This window comes from Athene noctua, chromosome 5 (genome assembly GCF_965140245.1).
Source record: "Athene noctua chromosome 5, bAthNoc1.hap1.1, whole genome shotgun sequence".
NCBI lineage: Eukaryota > Metazoa > Chordata > Aves > Strigiformes > Strigidae > Athene > Athene noctua.
The window spans coordinates 53,279,056-53,296,248 of NC_134041.1; the positions used below are offsets into that span (position 1 = coordinate 53,279,056).

Here is a 17,193-nt window from a genome sequence, read left to right on the forward strand (position 1 = left end):
CATACCCGCACGGTTACTACCCAAAATCATACGTATTTAATGCCAGGACACGCACAGCGCTGCAGCCGCCTCAGAACCGCTCCTTCAGACTCATGCCACCCCCGCTGCCATAAAGTGCTGCTGGCAGCGTCGCAAAATGAAGCCGCGAGTGCCTAGGTAGACAGCGGCAGCAGCGCCCGTCCTTTACCCTGACTGTCGTAAGAGCGGCCGCGCCTGGCGGCGGCCGCCCGCTACCGGCGAATGGAGGGCGATGCAAGATGGCGGCACTACCTGAGGAGCCGGCGGAGGTGGTGACGATAAAGCCAGACCCTGATGCGGGGACGCCACCGCAACCCCCTGCGGCTCCTCCAGCCGCCGCCGCCGCTCCCCCGGCTGCGGCGGCGGAGGGGGAGGCAGTGGGGAGTGGTGGGGAGGCGGTGCCCCCTAAGCCTGCGGCACCGGGCCCGGCCGCCTCCCCGGCGGCGCTGGACCGGCAGACGCTCGTGGCCGTGCTGCAGTTCCTGCGGCGCAGCAACCTCCGCGAGTCTGAGGAGATCCTGCGCCGGGAAGCCCGCCTGCTCGGCGATGACCTGGGTGCCGCTGCCCTCAGCCCCGCCGGCGCCGGGCTTCTGGGAGCCCCGGGCAGCGATGCGGACTCCGCCGGCGGCGAGGCACTGCTCAGCCGGGTCACCGCCGCTGCCGCCATCGCGATAGGAGGCAGCGTCGCCACTGTCGCGTCTTCCAGCCCCGGGGTGGCGGCGGTTGCCGCCGTGCCGCCGGGGAAAGGTGGGGCCCGCTCGAGGACTGCGGGGTCACTGCCCGGGGCGGGTGGCTGTCCCCTCCCGGCGAGACCCCTGGGGACTGGGGCCTCTTGCAGCCCTGGGGGCTTTCCGTGCTGCTGGGGCACAAGGGCCGGTGTCGGGTCGTGCCTCCCTTGGGGTGGCCCTCCCTGGGGCAGGAGGCGAGAGTCTACCCCGACCTTCTAAGGGGACCCCTGGGTGCGTTATTCCCTCCTACAACTCAGGAAGATATCAGGATCTCCTGGGAGTTTCCTGCCCCCTCCTCCCCCCGATCAAGGGACCAAGTATCCCTCCTATTTGCAAGGAGCACTGTCAAAGGGAGAGGTGCTTCCCCTTGTCGACTGACAGCATAGCAGGAGGCTGAAGGCTTCTTTTATAGTTAGAGATGATGGTTCAAGATGTGGCCACAGCGATGAGAATGGAGGCCTGATGTACAGGCTGCGTTTTGAAGAAAAGAGCCATAGGATACTTGTAGAGGAGGCTTTATACATTTCTGAATCGAGTTGCTGGGTACTTGAGAAGTCCTTTGAATAATTCGAGTCTTAAGTATTTTTAATTGTGGAGCAGCTTTGCAGAATACTATCATTCAGGAATTCCAGCGAATGTATAGTGTAAAGTCAGCTTGTTTCCTGCTATCACCTGGTACGATTGTTTTTATATAAAAGACAAAACAATGAAAATATTTAATGACTGCTATGTAGAACAGAGCTCTCAAGTGTAATGGTTGTGTAATGGTCTTGGTGAATTGTTCACTCGATGAACTTAATTTGTTTGTTTGCTAGAACCAAAATAATTATAGTGGATATATCTTACAGGCTTAGAAAGATTCTACTCCTCATTTGAGGGTTTCTAGCCTTAGCAGTAAAGATAACTTTGGTGGTGTTAGTGGCTTCTTCCTTTACATTTACAATCCTAGCTGAATTAGGCACTATGTTAAATAGGTAACTGTTGGTGGGGAAAGTGCAAAAAATGGCTGAAGGTGTTGGGAGAATTGGCCACTGGACTGATTGGAGAGGATGTGCTACCCTCCTCTCACTTGTCATTTAAAGTTAGTGCTGAATAAGCACAAGACTTACCTTACCAGTGGAGTTGCTAGCCACTGTATATTTGCCAGCTCTTTCAGGCAGTCTTACAAGCTCTTCTCTTGTTATATGCTAATATTTTTGCAGTTGGAGGCGGCGTTGTTGTGGAAGATCAGCCAGATGTGAGTGCAGTATTGTCTGCCTACAATCAACAGGGAGACCCGACGCTGTATGAGGAATACTACAGTGGATTAAAACACTTCATTGAGTGTTCCCTGGACTGTCATCGAGCGGAATTGTCTCAGCTGTTTTATCCTCTCTTTGTGCACATGTACTTGGAATTGGTCTACAATCAACATGAGAGTGAAGCAAAGTCTTTTTTTGAAAGGTAATTTATTTTCATTTGTGCATTTGCATTATTTTGTGTTTGCTATTTTGGTTAAATCTGTAAGCTCTAGTAGCATAGGTTTATATATATATATATATAACACTTTTCTTCTCTAGCGTTGAAGAGACTTGGCATCTGAAGTAATGGTGCCATGGATTACATTAAATCCTTTTCCAGTCTCCCATATTAGAAAGATGTGCTTATAAACTATCCATGGGCAGATTTTGAACAATGTTTATGGTGAGCTGATGGGCTCCTTGCTGCGAAGGTATCCATCAAGAGATGCTGCTTCTTTAGGGAAAAGACTGTGGGGTCATTTTTTAGCACTGGAAAATTACTCTGAGATGCCAAAGTATTTGCTAATGTCGTATCATGTATATTCAAAATCTTCAAATGACATTAAAGGAATTAATTTATGCCTATTCTATAATTTTCTGTGCTCATACTATGTTTTACTTCTTTATCATTTGAGCAGAAAATTAAATTTAATTTGTTTTCTGGATTCAGAACAGTTACAAAATATTTCAGTCCAAAAGGATAACTTTGTCTCTTTCCAATATGATCAGCAAAAATGGTTCCCAGTTAAAATGTTCCCTGCCACAACTATTTCATAGTATGCTTTGAGTAAAAATAGAAAATTCTAGACATATGTTAGCCATTACATAATGCAAGTGGAGAGTGAGAAATATACACTGGGAAATGTGCATATTCACATAATGAATTAGATATTATGCAAGACTACCTGGATGAATTTATAAAAAATGCCATGTACTTTATGATACCACAAAATAAGGTTTTGCTTCTGTAAATAAACATGTTAGTGTAACTATTTACTTCAGGTGAGAACCCTTTGGGTGTATGAAATTCTGCGAGGTTCCATTTGTGTGTTCTCTTCACTTTGTTTTTTTACCTGTTGACTGCTCTTACTGTATGCAGTAAGTCACTGGTGTATCTTTCCCAGGGTGAAATTTGTTTCAGGAGAAAAATAATTCCATATGTAGTCAGTAGCTTCCAAAAGGTCCTTGCATATTTGTTTCATGTTAATGTAAATAAGTGTGCACTTAAGAAATAATGTTTCTGTAATAAATCTTTTATCATATCTTAAATGGTTTCAATAGATTTCATGGGGATCAGGAGTGCTACTACCAGGATGACCTGCGTGTATTATCTAGCTTAACCAAAAAAGAGCATATGAAAGGTAACGAGACCATGCTGGATTTCCGTACAAGCAAGTTTGTGCTGCGTATTTCCCGTGACTCTTACCAGCTCTTGAAGAGGCATCTTCAGGAAAAGCAGAACAATCAGATCTGGAACATTGTTCAGGAACATCTTTACATTGATATCTTTGATGGAATGCCTCGCAGTAAACAACAGATAGATGCTATGGTTGGAAGCTTGGCTGGGGAGGCAAAACGAGAGGCTAATAAAGCAAAGGTAGGGGACGAAGGTTGTTGCACTTTTATAATTCTCCCTACTTTTTCAGGAAATACCTCTGTTATAGGCTGACAGTTGTCACTTGAGATCTTAAAAGACATCATGAACAGAACAAAGGAAGAGAACTGTATAAATAGTTGTTGGCAGGAGTAGAGAGATCAAGGTCTGTCACTGTCTGGTAGAAGAAACTGTGGAACCTCTTTGGGAGAGTATTCAGCCCACAGAACAAAAACTAACCCGTTAATTACTCTGTGGTTTTAAAGTGGACACCTGACTTTGGCTCCCTCTTTTGTACAACAGATGTAATTCTTACATACTGCTAGTTATTATTGCAAGGGCTGTTTGTGTAGATCTTGACAGTGTAGTACCACAGTGCTCTACAGATAAATTATGTAAGCTGTAGGGAATCTGCTTTAAGGAAGTGCTGAGAGAGAGTACAAGATCAGTTGCTGGGTAAAAGAGCAGAACATGTACGACGTTTATTACGAGCTAACTAGTAATGCATGCAGTAATATTAAACACAGTTTTAAAGGGGCAGCTCTATTGCTTGGACTATTATGTTGAAAAGTTCCCATTAAATAAATTACTTGTCAGTACGAACAGCGATTACTGTTTTGTCTCACGTGTGTTTTACTGGTTTGCAGGTTTTCTTTGGCTTATTGAAAGAACCAGAGTTTGATGTGCCTTTGGATGATGAAGATGAAGAAGGAGAAAATGAGGAAGGAAAGCCAAAGAAGAAAAAACCTAAAAAAGATAGTGTAGGGTCAAAAAGTAAAAAACAAGACCCTAATGCTCCTCCCCAAAACAGGTATCAAGGGAACAATGTGTAGAGAAGTCTAGTTAAATCCAGTCTTATCATGTCAAATTTGTATTGCTGTTCACATGACATTTTTAGCATTTTGGCCATTCCAGCTGTACACAGCTTTAGCCGTAAGACTTCTAATTGAGGTAGTGGAAAGCTTGGCATATAACCTTCTGTCTTTGCCCTTCAAGTCAATCTAGATTTCCTTTGATAAAATTTTACTCAGTTACTTAGTAATCTTTTCTGGTCATATTCAGTTATTTATCTCGTTCCACTGCCTGTCTGAAATTCCTAAAGCTACTGGCTCTTTTTCTCATCAGTTAATCTTCTACATAGTCTTCCATTTTTTCTAATTCTTGTTTCATATTTGAATATTGAGGTATAGGGTTGCATGCAAAGGTTTCACTTTCTTTGTTTAGATTAGCATTATGGAAGGTGCTTTTAGTTCATAAAAATGTGTGCTTCTTGTAGAATTCCTCTGCCTGAACTGAAAGACTCTGACAAGCTGGATAAAGTAATGAATATGAAGGAAGCTGCAAGGCGTGTGCGTCTTGGTCCGGAGTGCCTGCCCTCCATCTGTTTCTACACGTTCCTTAATGCTTACCAGGTTGGTAAAAGAAGAGTTTGGGTAAAATGGAAAAGGGAGTCAAAGTTATAAACATCACTCTTAATAAAGAGAGAAGACTTAAAGCATTGGCAAGGGTTATTGAAGTATTTGGAGTAAACATTGCAGAGTTTATGTTCCCGAATGTTCAAAATTCTCTTTAAAAACTCCTTAAACTATATAATTTCCATGTTCCTTGGTTTTGCACTGATTTTGCCATAATGGTTTCATTTGCTTTTCCTGTGAGTCCCTAACTGTATTCTACAGAATATGGTAGATGTTTTGCACCAAAATACTGAAGAATGGTCCTGTTTTGTCACTATTGGCTGTGCTTCATCCATGTAGCTTTATTTTTAATGGTGCAAGAATTTGTGTGTTTACGTCTATCCTAGAATAATTCCCTCTTATTTTTGTAAATAAGTCAAATTTAATTTTCTTATTAGTACTTAGGATTTTGTACTATTTGAAATGCATCGTGAAGAGATAAAAATGATACTAATGGATCTTTTATGTATAGGGTCTGACTGCAGTGGATATTACAGATGACTCTAGCATGATTGTAGGAGGCTTTGCTGACTCCACTGTCAGAGTGTGGTCTGTGACTCCGAAAAAGCTACGTAGTGTGAAAACAGCAGCAGGTAATGAAGACAATAACACTTAATATGAGGATGCATAACTTGTGACAGCTGGGTTTTGCGTGAACAAAGATGTCTTTGGCAGGAGAATTGTTTTCAGCAGTCAGATGCTTTCATTTTGAAGAAAAAATATGTGCACAGATGTATGATCACATCTTATATACAGTCATTAGAAACATCTTTAAAGGAATGAGAAATCTGGTTGTGTACACCTGCTGTGAGGTGGTCAGTGCATGGAGCTTGGAGCTAGCCATAACTAGCGTGGAACTAGCCATCTTGCTTCTTAACTGGATGGTAGCTACTGGGTGTAGTAGACAGTTGGGTTTAGGCGATCTAGGGGAGAGACTAGAGATACCCTGGGGGAAATTACAGGAGGGAACTCTGACAAGGGTGGAGGAAAATGTCCTGTAAAGAACCAGGCTTCTTTAATTCTTCTGTTTATGTAACGATGTGTTGTGGTTGAAGCTGAATACCATGCAAATGTTTCTTAATCTTGATATGTAACTGAGATGTGGTCATGATGTTCAGCAAACAGTAGCCTACAGACTAAAAGTTATTTTAAGTTGTGCGTAGTGTGCAGCTGTCAAAACATGTCTGCAAAGCATGTTTGTGGCATATTAACTTCCTGGGAAAAGGCGCAAAAATTTGGCATCTCTGTCAAGAAGATGTGTTTGGAGACAAAACAATATATGTATGAAAAATAAGACATCAGGATTAATTTATTTTAGCTCAGTGAAGACTTAAGAAAGAGTGATTATTTATGTAAAGCATTATTTTCACCTTTTACAATGGTAAAAAATATTTTAAATGCCATTGTGTATTTCAGACTTAATTCCCAGATACTTTGTCACATTGACATTATACTTGCCTCTTTTAGAGATAATATTATTTGTTTTCCTGTTCATGGCATTTATCTTTGAACTTCTGACAGTTATGATGATACATGAACTTTGAAATATTGCAGACCTCAGTCTCATCGACAAAGAATCAGATGATGTCTTGGAAAGGATCATGGATGAGAAAACAGCAAGTGAGTTGAAGATTTTATATGGTCACAGTGGACCTGTCTATGGCACCAGCTTCAGTCCTGATAGGTAAAATAAGTTTACAAGCTAACAAGCTTGCTTGTCCTAGTTGTATGCTACTGAATGCAAACATGTTCTTAATGCAGCTTTTTCTGTAAGGTTAAAGCAATTCTTGTTTATACAGCTTGTAAGAAACTGTGTGCAAGCGTAAGTGTATTATGCTCAGGGTGCTGGGCACTGTCAGCTGTTACTGAAATCAACTGGAGCTGAAGATGCCAGCACCTTTTTTCAGGTTTAGGACTTAGATGACAAAATAGACCATCTTTTCTGCAAACTGTAGTTTAAGTTGGGTTTTAACTAATGGGATTGTAGAGAGGAAAAATACTGCAGGATTGATTTCACTTTCAAAACATAAAACCAGACAGAGTAGCGTATCATTGAACTTCTTCAGGTTTCTCATATTCTACTGAGACCTAATTTTCAAAATGTATGGAATAGTATCTTTAAAATAATTATGAATTAACAGTTTTAAAGCTCTTAATTAACTCATAATTGTATGAGAGTCTGGACAGTAGAATGGAAGTTTAGATGTCTAAAGTTTTGCTCTTGCATGTGTCTAGTCAGGAAACAACCATCATAAAAACACAGCTTAGAAACAAACTTTGTATGGAACATGAATATAGAGTCTATAATTATGAACTGAGAATGTGAATGTGATACGAGTTCTCTTTTAGGGAATCCTGAAATTTTATTTAGAGTTGTATTAAAAGATTTTCTTTTTTTTCATAGCAGTTTACTAGTGATTTTTTTCATATAGCTGGAATTCCTGAGAAAAGACCAGCTCTCTGGGGGTGGTTTTTGTTTGTTTGTTTTCCCCTCCCCTCAGTATTGCTGTGAATGTCATCAGAATTAGTCTTCAACATTCAGTTGTCTCTCTTTTTTGCATAAGGGCCTAGGACTGGATTATGCTTGAATTGGTTGTTGTTGCTTACCATGCCAAAATGCTGATTTATATGTGACATGCTAAACAGATGCTGTTCAGTGGACAGTTTTTCTTACCATAGACATCTCGCAGTGTTTATGCAATGGTTATACAGTCTGTGTGTAAGTTCGGTATGTAAAATGCTATACTTTCTTCTGTGACAGGAACTATCTGTTGTCGTGTTCTGAGGATGGCACTGTCAGATTGTGGAGTCTCCAAACGTTCACGTGTTTGGTTGGATATAAAGGACACAACTATCCAGTATGGGATACACAATTCTCTCCTTATGGTTATTACTTTGTGTCAGGGGGACATGACAGAGTGGCTCGGTAAGAAACTGGATAGGATTTTACTTGCTTGGGTCAATTTATGGTGGATTAACTTTGAAAGCGATTAGCTGATATACTCTAGCCCACCCTATTACTGGAAATAAATTTTATTTCATGTCAGTTAACATACTGAACAAATGTTTTAATGTAGGGTTATTTTTCTACTCAACACACATCAGATTATCTCATGACTAAAGAGATGGTGTCCTCTTATGTGACCATCTGACTAGAAGTATTCTCTTGCAGTTGTTTAACAACTTGACAGAATATTCTTTATTTTTCCTTTCTGAAAAGTACACTTTTCCAAAACAGATCCTGCTAATTTAGTAAACTGACCAGTAAGAAACCACTGCATAATTATTTCTTTTTACTTCTTACTGTGCAACAGATCACTGAGTCATGGAATGGTTTGGCTTGGAAGGGACCTTTAAAGGTCATCTAATCCAACCCCCCTGCCATGACCAGGGACACCTTCAACTGGATCATGTTGCTCAGAGCCCGGTCCAGCCTGACCTTGAATGTTGCAGAGCTGGGGTATCTACCACCTCTCTGGGAAACATGTTCCAGTGTTTCACCACCCTTATTGTAAAAAATTTCCTCTTTATATCTAGTCTAAATCTGCCCATTTTTAGTTTAAAACTATTACCCCTGGTCCTATCACAACAGGCCCTGCTAAAAAGTCTGTCCCCATCTTAATGAGCTCCCTTCAAGTAGTGGAGGGCTGCAATAAGGTCTCCATGGAGCCTTCTCCAAGCTGAACATCCCCAACTCCCTCAGCCTGTCCTCACAGGAGAGGTGTTCCATTCCTCTGATCATTTTTGCGACCCTCCTCTGGACCCTCTCTAACAGGCACAGATAATGTACTTCATTAGAGTTCTTTTTATTAATAAAGCTTTTCTTTTCAGGCTGTGGGCAACGGATCACTACCAGCCTTTACGGATATTTGCTGGCCACCTTGCTGATGTGACGTGTACCCGATTTCATCCAAACTCCAACTATATTGCCACGGGTTCAGCAGACAGGACTATACGGCTCTGGGATGTTTTGAATGGCAATTGTGTAAGAATATTCACTGGACATAAGGTAAAGGCATATCACTCAGAGAGTGAAAGTGATTTCAGTTTCTGTGATGTGATTCTGAAGTAGTGTTGAATATGGCTTGACTGGCTGAACATGAGTAGATTTAACTGACTTGTTTGGTCCCCCTCAAATGTCTGTTCTAGGGACCAATTCATTCACTGGCATTTTCTCCGAATGGACGATTCCTGGCTACTGGAGCAACAGATGGAAGAGTTCTGCTGTGGGATATTGGACATGGCTTGATGGTTGGCGAATTGAAAGGGCACACTGACACTATCTACGCGCTCAGATTCAGTAGAGATGGGGAGATTTTAGCATCAGGTAAAATTCACTAGAAACAGTGAAGTTTCCATTGTCCTCCATAAGTCTGAAGAGGAATGATGTAACTGGGTCCTTAAATTGAGGAAGACTAAGTAGAATCACTTGTTTAGTGAAAGCAGCAACTTAAAACTGCTCGTACAAGCCAAGGACTCCACGGACTGTGAAGCATGACCCCTTGCTCTCCCAGGAGCTGAAGGAAAAGTGTCATACAGGCAGATGATAGTGAAGGCTGGGATCTGTGTACAGTGCTGGTGGTGCAATCTGAGGTTAAAAGTAACTCTAGAGCGGACAAGAAGTGGCTGACTGGAGAGGTGCAGGATGCTGGAATGGGAGTGGGACATGCAGCAGGACTAAAAAGGACAGGAAGAGACGGAAAGGAAGATGAGTTATCCACACCCTTACTATTTATTTCTTCATGGTAGATTTTTGATACAGAAATGTGTGTGTAATATTAACAATCAGGTCTATGAGCAGCAGAACTTGTGAGCCTGCTTGTTTTTCCTGCCTGTGCACATAGATTCTCTGGTACCTAATATAGCAGAGCTCCTTTGCCAGCTTTCCCTTCACAAAGGCACAAAGTTTTGTCTCTCCTTGTTTAGTGAACTGCTTTGTTAAAATGTATAGCAATTTAATGAATTTGAAACTTGTTCTGTCAACTGGTTGAAATTAGCCAACAAGTTACTGACAGGAGAAATGATGGACAGACTGTAATCACATCAGAGTAATTTCCTTATGAAACCAGGCTAGGAATATTCTAGATTTACTTAGCAGCACATTCCTACATGTAGTGCAGAGAGAATCCTTGGTGAGCCACTACCACAGGATTGAAAGCTAACAGACACAGTACAGCTTTGATCCAGCCCACTTGGTGGTTACTTTAGCTACCAACACTCTGGTGAAAGCACAGGCCACTGGGCCTACAAAACTCTGCTGTTCTCCCTGTATCAAACAAAGAAATTATTATTTTGTGACTTAAAATCATAAACATTTCCTGAAATTGGCATCTAGCCCACTGGGTGGTCCTGCTTTTCCAGTGCTAGGTGATATGATCCAAACCCAAGTGTTTTGAGAGAGTAGTACTTTATGCCTCATCCACAGGGCGTTCAGGTTAGAGTACAGGAAAGCTGAAATCCTGGTAAGTTTAATGTGTCTATTCAGTATCTCAGAGGCTTGTTAAAGTCTGTTTCCTTGCAGGATGAGGACATAAGTCTACAGTTAGGAGCAAACCTGCTTTTTGATCTTGAATTTCTAACTTGCTCCCCAGTAATTTTTCTATTTAAAAAAAAGACTTCAAATTGTTGTTCTTTTGTTTTTTAGGTTCAATGGATAACACAGTGCGTCTGTGGGATGCTGTGAAGGCTTTTGAAGATTTAGAAACTGATGACTTTACTACAGCCACTGGACATATAAATTTGCCTGAAAACTCACAGGACTTGTTACTGGGTACATACATGACCAAATCAACCCCGGTTGTACACCTCCATTTCACACGCAGAAACTTGCTGTTGGCTGCAGGAGCCTACAGTTCACAGTAAATGGGGAAGCACTAGGACTGACTGTGCCAAGTCATTGCAGTAGTGACCTCAGGATGTGAGACAAGGAGGAATGTCTTGTACAGGTGGATCCCACTAGTTGCAGGAAAAACAGAACTATGTAAACTAATGCAAGCAGTGGTTTTCAATTTCGCTATTTCATATTTATCCACAGTTTGAAAATGCTGGAGATTGACAAGACATCATGACTGTAAAAGAAGGAATTGTTCATGGTGCTTTTGATAAAAAAAAAAAAAAAAAAAAAAAAAAAAAGAAAATGACTGTCTCCTCTCAGAGATGGTATTGACCTCTGCTGAAACTTGTGGAAAGTTAACAGTGTTGGTATGTGTTCTCAAATGATTTTTTTTTTTTTAAAGCACTTAATTTATGGTTAGCAAATGTTTAATCAATCTCAAACACAAGCAAAAACTGTTCAGTTTCAGAAAAGAAGAATGTAGTTTAATCCACTATAGCCTGGGCTGGGCAACAGGTATGGTGAGAGTATCATAGCAACAAACAGGGCATTGAAAGAGTTGGTCCTGCAGGCAGAGGCTTGTGCGGAACTCTCAGGAAGTTACGTGTCTGGGTTTTATGCATCCAAGTACTAAGTCCTGAAAAGATTTCAAACTCCTGTGTTCTTCTGAGGTATTGGAAACACAGATCTTATTATTCTGTTTTCACAGGTAGCCAATGCTGGAAGTGTTATAAGCAACCAGAAGTGCAGTGTGAACTTTACTTTCATACTTGGGTGGGGGGGTGGGGTGGTGTAAAGATTGAGGCACAACTTAAATACCCACTATTAAAAAAGCAGGCTTAAACCTTTTACATTGTATTAGATCTAAAAGAACTTTTAAAACCTCTTCTGCATAAGGTTTAATATGTCAAAAAGAAAAACTAGCCAAGAAATTGAAACATAGGACTGATTAATCCTTTTACTCTGCACTAAGTGTATTATCAGTTTGCTTTTGAAAGGCCAACTTGTCTGCTGAAGTGAGTTTCCACCCACAAAAACACTGTACCCGGTAAGTCCTCCTCGACAACCAGTAAACCTCAGTGCTTTATTTCTGAGGAAGAGTAAAACATGCAAAACACTGGGAAGTATGATTTTTTTCTGGGTCTTTGAAAAGATAATACCACCACCAAAGGACAGGCCAGTTTGGTGTGGTTTTGGCTTTATTTTGGGTTTTCTGTCCTTTTTTTTTTTTTTTTTTCCTTGAAATATCTTACAAGCTGTATACAGGGAACTCTGTTTTGTGTTCCTTGTTAATTTTTAGTAAGGGCTTGGACACCTGAACAATCTGCTGGCTCTCTAGTGAAAATAAAATCAAGACTTTACATTTCTAAGGTAAAGTAAACGGAGAACTACCTCCCCTCTCATCCCTTCTCTGAATCTAACTCTTGGAGTAAAGGTATATTACAGGCATTATACATCAAAATAAAGAGTGGAAAATTCATTAGGAAGCTCATGTGGAAATTTTCTTTAAAGCAAAGCGTTTAAACTAAATTATTATAGATTTTTTTTTGCATAATGGTACTTCAACAGAATTTCCTAGCTCTCAAGATGACCGGTTGGATTTAAGTACAATTACGGTGAATCAAACAAGTCACCTAAAACAAAGCATGTAGACTTTTGACAGTTTAAAGAAAACACTGCCACTTTCTGCCTTTGTATTTTGTACAGTTTTATACTTTTGATATTATAATAAATACTAAAACCACATAGTTTGTGTCTATCTGTTACAAGAAGGTATTTTCTTCCCATCATGGCTGCAATGGAAGCAAGAGCAGCGTTTGTACCTGTGAGTGTTCTAGGAGAAACAAAGTAATTCAGAAACCCCTTTCATGTAGAACTTGTTCTAAGGGTAGGTGATGGTTCTAGGTAATTAGATCTATTTACACTGTTACAACAATCATTAGTCATCTGGAAAGTTGTATACATCAACTCATAGGAGAGGAAAAGGATTGTATTTATTCCAACAGCCCAGCATGTACAAATAACTTTAAGAATACATGCACTAGAGTGAGCACAAAGACCCTGTAATTTATCTTTTTTTTTTTTTTTTCCAGCAACCATGCCTACCTCCTGCTGCCCTCGGTTTGGGAAGTACATTTGCATGCTTTAGCATCAGAAGTCCCAGGTTCAACCCCTGCTGCTGACACCCCTCCAAGAAGCAGGGTGCTGTATGATCACATCCACACAGTAGCACTCATGTGACATCTAAGGAAGGTGCTGAGTTTTAATTGAGATACAGAAAGACACTGTGGAGGACATGATAGACAAGTTTCAGTGTTGGGCAGGGAGGGGGCTGCATATATCTAACTGTGGTAGGAACATCTCATTTATTAAGAGACTATGTCCAGGAAAAATAAGCACTGAACTACTCCAGTCACTTTATGAACATGCAGTTATGACAGTTTAATATCAGCAAAGTAAGCCATTTTCTTTCTGGAAGTTATCTCTGCAAGAGACGCCAGTAACAGAAAAAGCTCAAATACCATCATTTGATCAATCTATTTTGGGAGGTTTTTCATCAAAACCAGATGGGTTCTGTGCAAAATGCAGACAGAAGTTTAATCTGCACTGCAGTAATAGTAGTGAAGAAGTGACTGTCTCCATGTAAGCTACTAGCTCGGAAAGCAAAGGAGTAACTAGGTAACCGCAAACCACTATGACATGGAAATGTGGAGATGGCTCTGATCAGCTCTAAGCTCTGGGCCAGCATTATCGTCCTGCTGCTGACATCTTTCCTAGGTTACTACCAGGTGCTCAGAACATTTAGGATGTGTTATAACAGCAGAAGAGTTAAGATAGTAGTGACAGAAAACAGCTACTCCATCATCACTACAAATAACTGTTTTTGACAGAGGAAAAAAAAAAGCAAAGTGCCACATTTTATGCTTTTTTGCACCATTTCATATTTCAAAAAACCCAAAGTAATTACTTTTATTTTATTAGCCACAACAAGTCATCAGCTTGCATTACAGTGACACAGATTGGAGGTTCAGATATGCCAGCAACCTGCTGAGAGAAAAGAAACATAGCAAGTCTTGCACAGCAGTACTATTAACCAAGCATCCCCCTTCACCAAGCCCAAACAATTTTACTCATGAGCAGGCAAATTTCAGTACACCCAGGAAGAAATGACTGATGTCCCTTTAGCACACAACAATGGTGCTCAAGATTATTGTTTTCTACCCCTTTTTGCAGACTATGAGGACAGCCTACGGGTTTTTTCGAAATGCCATTTCAGTGGCAATTTTGTATTTGAAAGTGACTCTAGAATTTTGTAACACTTGGTTGTTGCTTTACAAGAACAAGTCCAATTACTTCCATATAGTCCTTGCATAATCAGGTGTAACTACAACACATACAGTTTCACTGTACGGTGCTTCTTTGTTCAAAGTAAGGTTTTCACAGACTACATTAATCTCTGCTTGGAATTCTGGAATACAACTAAGAAATAAGGCCTCAAGTACTACTTTATTATTATTTCAATAACCTATAAGGGAACAGTTACCCCTATTTTACAGAAAAAGAGCAGACCAGAGGCACTTAATAGTTGTAGGCAAAGCCTGATGTACCTAGATGCAACATCCTTCCATTCCTCTTTCCTTGCTTACTCTTCCTCTCTGCATGCTGTCCCTAGTACCATTTACCATGTCAGAAGAACAAAAAGAATACTGGTATCCCTATTTTCTGCATCCCCCTTTAACAACCTACTTCATTCAGAACACCCCCAAACAAGCTGATGCAATAGCTTAGCTAAGGTTTAAAACAATAAATACAAAGTTCATGTGCCTGTCTTTTTCTTTCTCTCTGTAATTACATTGTATTGCAACTTGTCCTCTGTCACTCTTTCTTCCTGGGCTGGTGTTGGAACATTTTGGTCCCAGAAGAACACCAGCCACTTACCATTTACTTATCTGCCACAGCAGGAGTTTTCTTTTTAGGTCTAAGCTTGAAATACAAGATGAGCATTGCAATACCCGTGTACGTTGCTATTACATACTGAAAAACATAAAAGTTAAGTTTAGTTTCAGTCTAAAACCCATAAAACACCATTATACTAGACTACAAAAGTTAATATACATAATACATACATTCCTCCTGCCTGTGATGGTATAGGAATTGAAGTATTTCTGAAATCCAGTGAACTGGTGTTGAGATCCTGAGTCATGGCCAGCCATGGCTGCTTGTCCTAACAAAATCAGACAGGATCAGTAGAAAAGTCAAAGTAATCTCTACATTGAATTTAGTAATTTTATTATCAGCTATTAAATCTGCTCTCAGGACATTCAACAGACAATGAATACACATAAGGAGCAGGCACACTCAGAGCACTGTATCTTAAGGTAAAAACAGGTGACATGGGAGAAGATAAGCAAATGTGGGGTTCTGAGGGGAAGAACATTTATGATTTTCAGAATTCATTAAACCAAGTTTAAATATGGGGGGGAAGTCAGGAGAGTAAAAGGGAAAATTCCTGAAAGCACTTATAAGGAAGTCAGGAGCCAGTCCTGCCTATACAGCCATTCAACGCAGGCAAATTTCTACCAATTAATTGTTCAGGAATCTGCAATACCTAATAAAGATAAGTTTTCACTAATTCAGCTAAGAAACAGCTTCAATTACATACTCAAGAACTTGGTGACAAGATTCAGACTAGACCACTACTCAATTCTGTGATTCAAAATGCCACAACTTTTACACCGTATTAGAGTGAAAGTATTGTTAATAAGAATTACCCTGCTCTTGGCTGCACATTTCTATTGCATCTTGGCCACCTTGGTATTCACAGTTCTCGGTAAAAATATACTTCCCTCCCCGCCCCCCCCCCCCCCTCCCTTCTGTTATTTTTCGGTTAGATCAGCAAGTTACTTGAACTAGCTACAAAGTCTCAGGTCTTTCCCAGAAACAACAAAAACACTTAGTACAGAAGGCACACTTTTGAGTTTTGTCTGTGTCTGGACCAAAGTTTCAGATCTGCTGTAAGAAGTTCATTAACACTAAAGCCTGACATGGCTACAGTAGCATAATTGCACATTCACTGAATGGTTGCAGTTGGCTCTCTGGAGATTGCATAGTCCAACCCCAAGCTGCTCAAAGCAGGGGCAGCTACAGCAGGTCACTCAGGAACACATCCAGGAAGACTTTTAACACCTTCAGAGATGAAGGCTCCACAACTGCTCTGGGGAACCTGTTCCAGTGTTTGATCACCCTTGCAATAAGAGGGGTTTTCTTTTTAATGTTTCGAGATATATTTTTGTTATGTTTAAGAGGGTCTTATGTTTGGAACAAACATTTGTTGTTTATTTTGTAACTCACCCCAAAAGAAGCACACACGCCATTACAGCTACCTACCAAACCAGGCAGATGCTGTAGCCATGCAGGTGCTACATTCATTAACACAGCTCTTAAGCAAACCCAATCTAGTAATGCATCGCTGGTGTATAATCCAGTGTGACTGTAACCGGATTGACTACGATTAGAAGTCTTAATGAATCAAGCCCCCAAAACATTTGCCGCGCATGACTTGGAAAGCTAAGGTCATCTTTTCTTATGCCCGACCGATGCAAAAGCCTGGAGAAGAGTCAGTGCGTCCTTCCGAGGACGACTCTGAGCCCACACATCACAATACACGTTTTCTTTTTCGGAAGAGCCCGCTGCCCTTACCCAATGGCGACTCGCCCCGCTTGCTGCCCTGACACCGGGCGCCACCGGCTGCCGCGCTCGCCCCACCCCATGCAAAAGCCGGCCCCATCTCTGCGGCGCAGACAGCCGCGACCCCAGGGCTCCCTCGCCTCAGCTCACGGCGAGCCGAGGGAAGGGACGCCGCGGCGTCTGGTACTCAAAGAGAGAAGCGACGCCGCGGCTGAAGGTCGCGGGCGCCCCAGGGAACAGCCGCGGCTTGGCACCACAGAGAGCCGCTCTCCCGCCCGGCGGTGCAGCCCTACAGGAGGGGGCGCGGGCCACGGTCTGCAGCCGGGGCGCGCACCCTCCCCCGCGGGCGCACCGGAGTACCTCAGCCGCCGCCGTCCCGCCGCCGCTCTCTGTCCTTCGCCAGTGCCCTCCCACAAAATGGCGGCCGCCGAGCGCCGCGCGCAGCCACCGCGGGCCGCGCCGATTGGCTGCACGGCCCAGAGAGAGGGTTCTCCCCGCCCCCTTCCTTCTGCTTGGCTGAGAAGCGTGTACGTCACTTCCGCTTGCCCCTTGCCCCACGCCCCTTGCCCCACGCCCCACGTGCTGCTTTCGGCTGGCT

At 41.9% G+C, this 17,193-nt stretch overlaps 2 protein-coding genes across 6 annotated transcripts; one reads left to right on the forward strand and one right to left on the reverse strand.

Moving 5' to 3' along the window:
• The first annotated feature begins 247 nt into the window (after positions 1-247).
• Positions 248-12,653, forward strand: TAF5 (TATA-box binding protein associated factor 5). 2 transcript variants are annotated; one of them, XM_074907657.1, is made up of 11 exons: positions 248-765; positions 1,949-2,189; positions 3,308-3,623; positions 4,268-4,431; positions 4,897-5,032; positions 5,547-5,667; positions 6,629-6,758; positions 7,836-8,000; positions 8,906-9,083; positions 9,224-9,401; positions 10,719-12,653. In XM_074907657.1, the coding sequence occupies exons 1-11, from the start codon at positions 258-260 to the stop codon at positions 10,934-10,936; spliced, it is 2,355 nt and encodes a 784-aa protein (XP_074763758.1). In that variant the 5' UTR covers positions 248-257; the 3' UTR covers positions 10,937-12,653. The 2 variants fall into 2 exon arrangements, with proteins under 2 accessions (XP_074763758.1, XP_074763759.1); XM_074907658.1 differs by lacking the exon at positions 7,836-8,000.
• A 226-nt stretch (positions 12,654-12,879) lies between these two features.
• ATP5MK (ATP synthase membrane subunit k) lies at positions 12,880-17,064 on the reverse strand. Of its 4 annotated transcripts, none has more exons than XR_012633728.1 (5): positions 16,956-17,064; positions 15,035-15,132; positions 14,847-14,942; positions 13,876-13,952; positions 12,880-13,192 (listed from the first exon to the last, which is right to left on the reverse strand). XR_012633728.1 is itself a non-coding variant. In XM_074907660.1 (4 exons), the coding sequence occupies exons 2-3, from the start codon at positions 15,119-15,121 to the stop codon at positions 14,850-14,852; spliced, it is 180 nt and encodes a 59-aa protein (XP_074763761.1). In that variant the 5' UTR covers positions 15,122-15,132; positions 16,956-17,064; the 3' UTR covers positions 12,880-13,952; positions 14,847-14,849. The 4 variants fall into 4 exon arrangements, 2 of the variants coding, with proteins under 2 accessions (XP_074763761.1, XP_074763760.1); XR_012633727.1 differs by having other exon boundaries at positions 13,876-13,955; XM_074907660.1 differs by having other exon boundaries at positions 12,880-13,952.
• Positions 17,065-17,193: the final 129 nt, after the last annotated feature.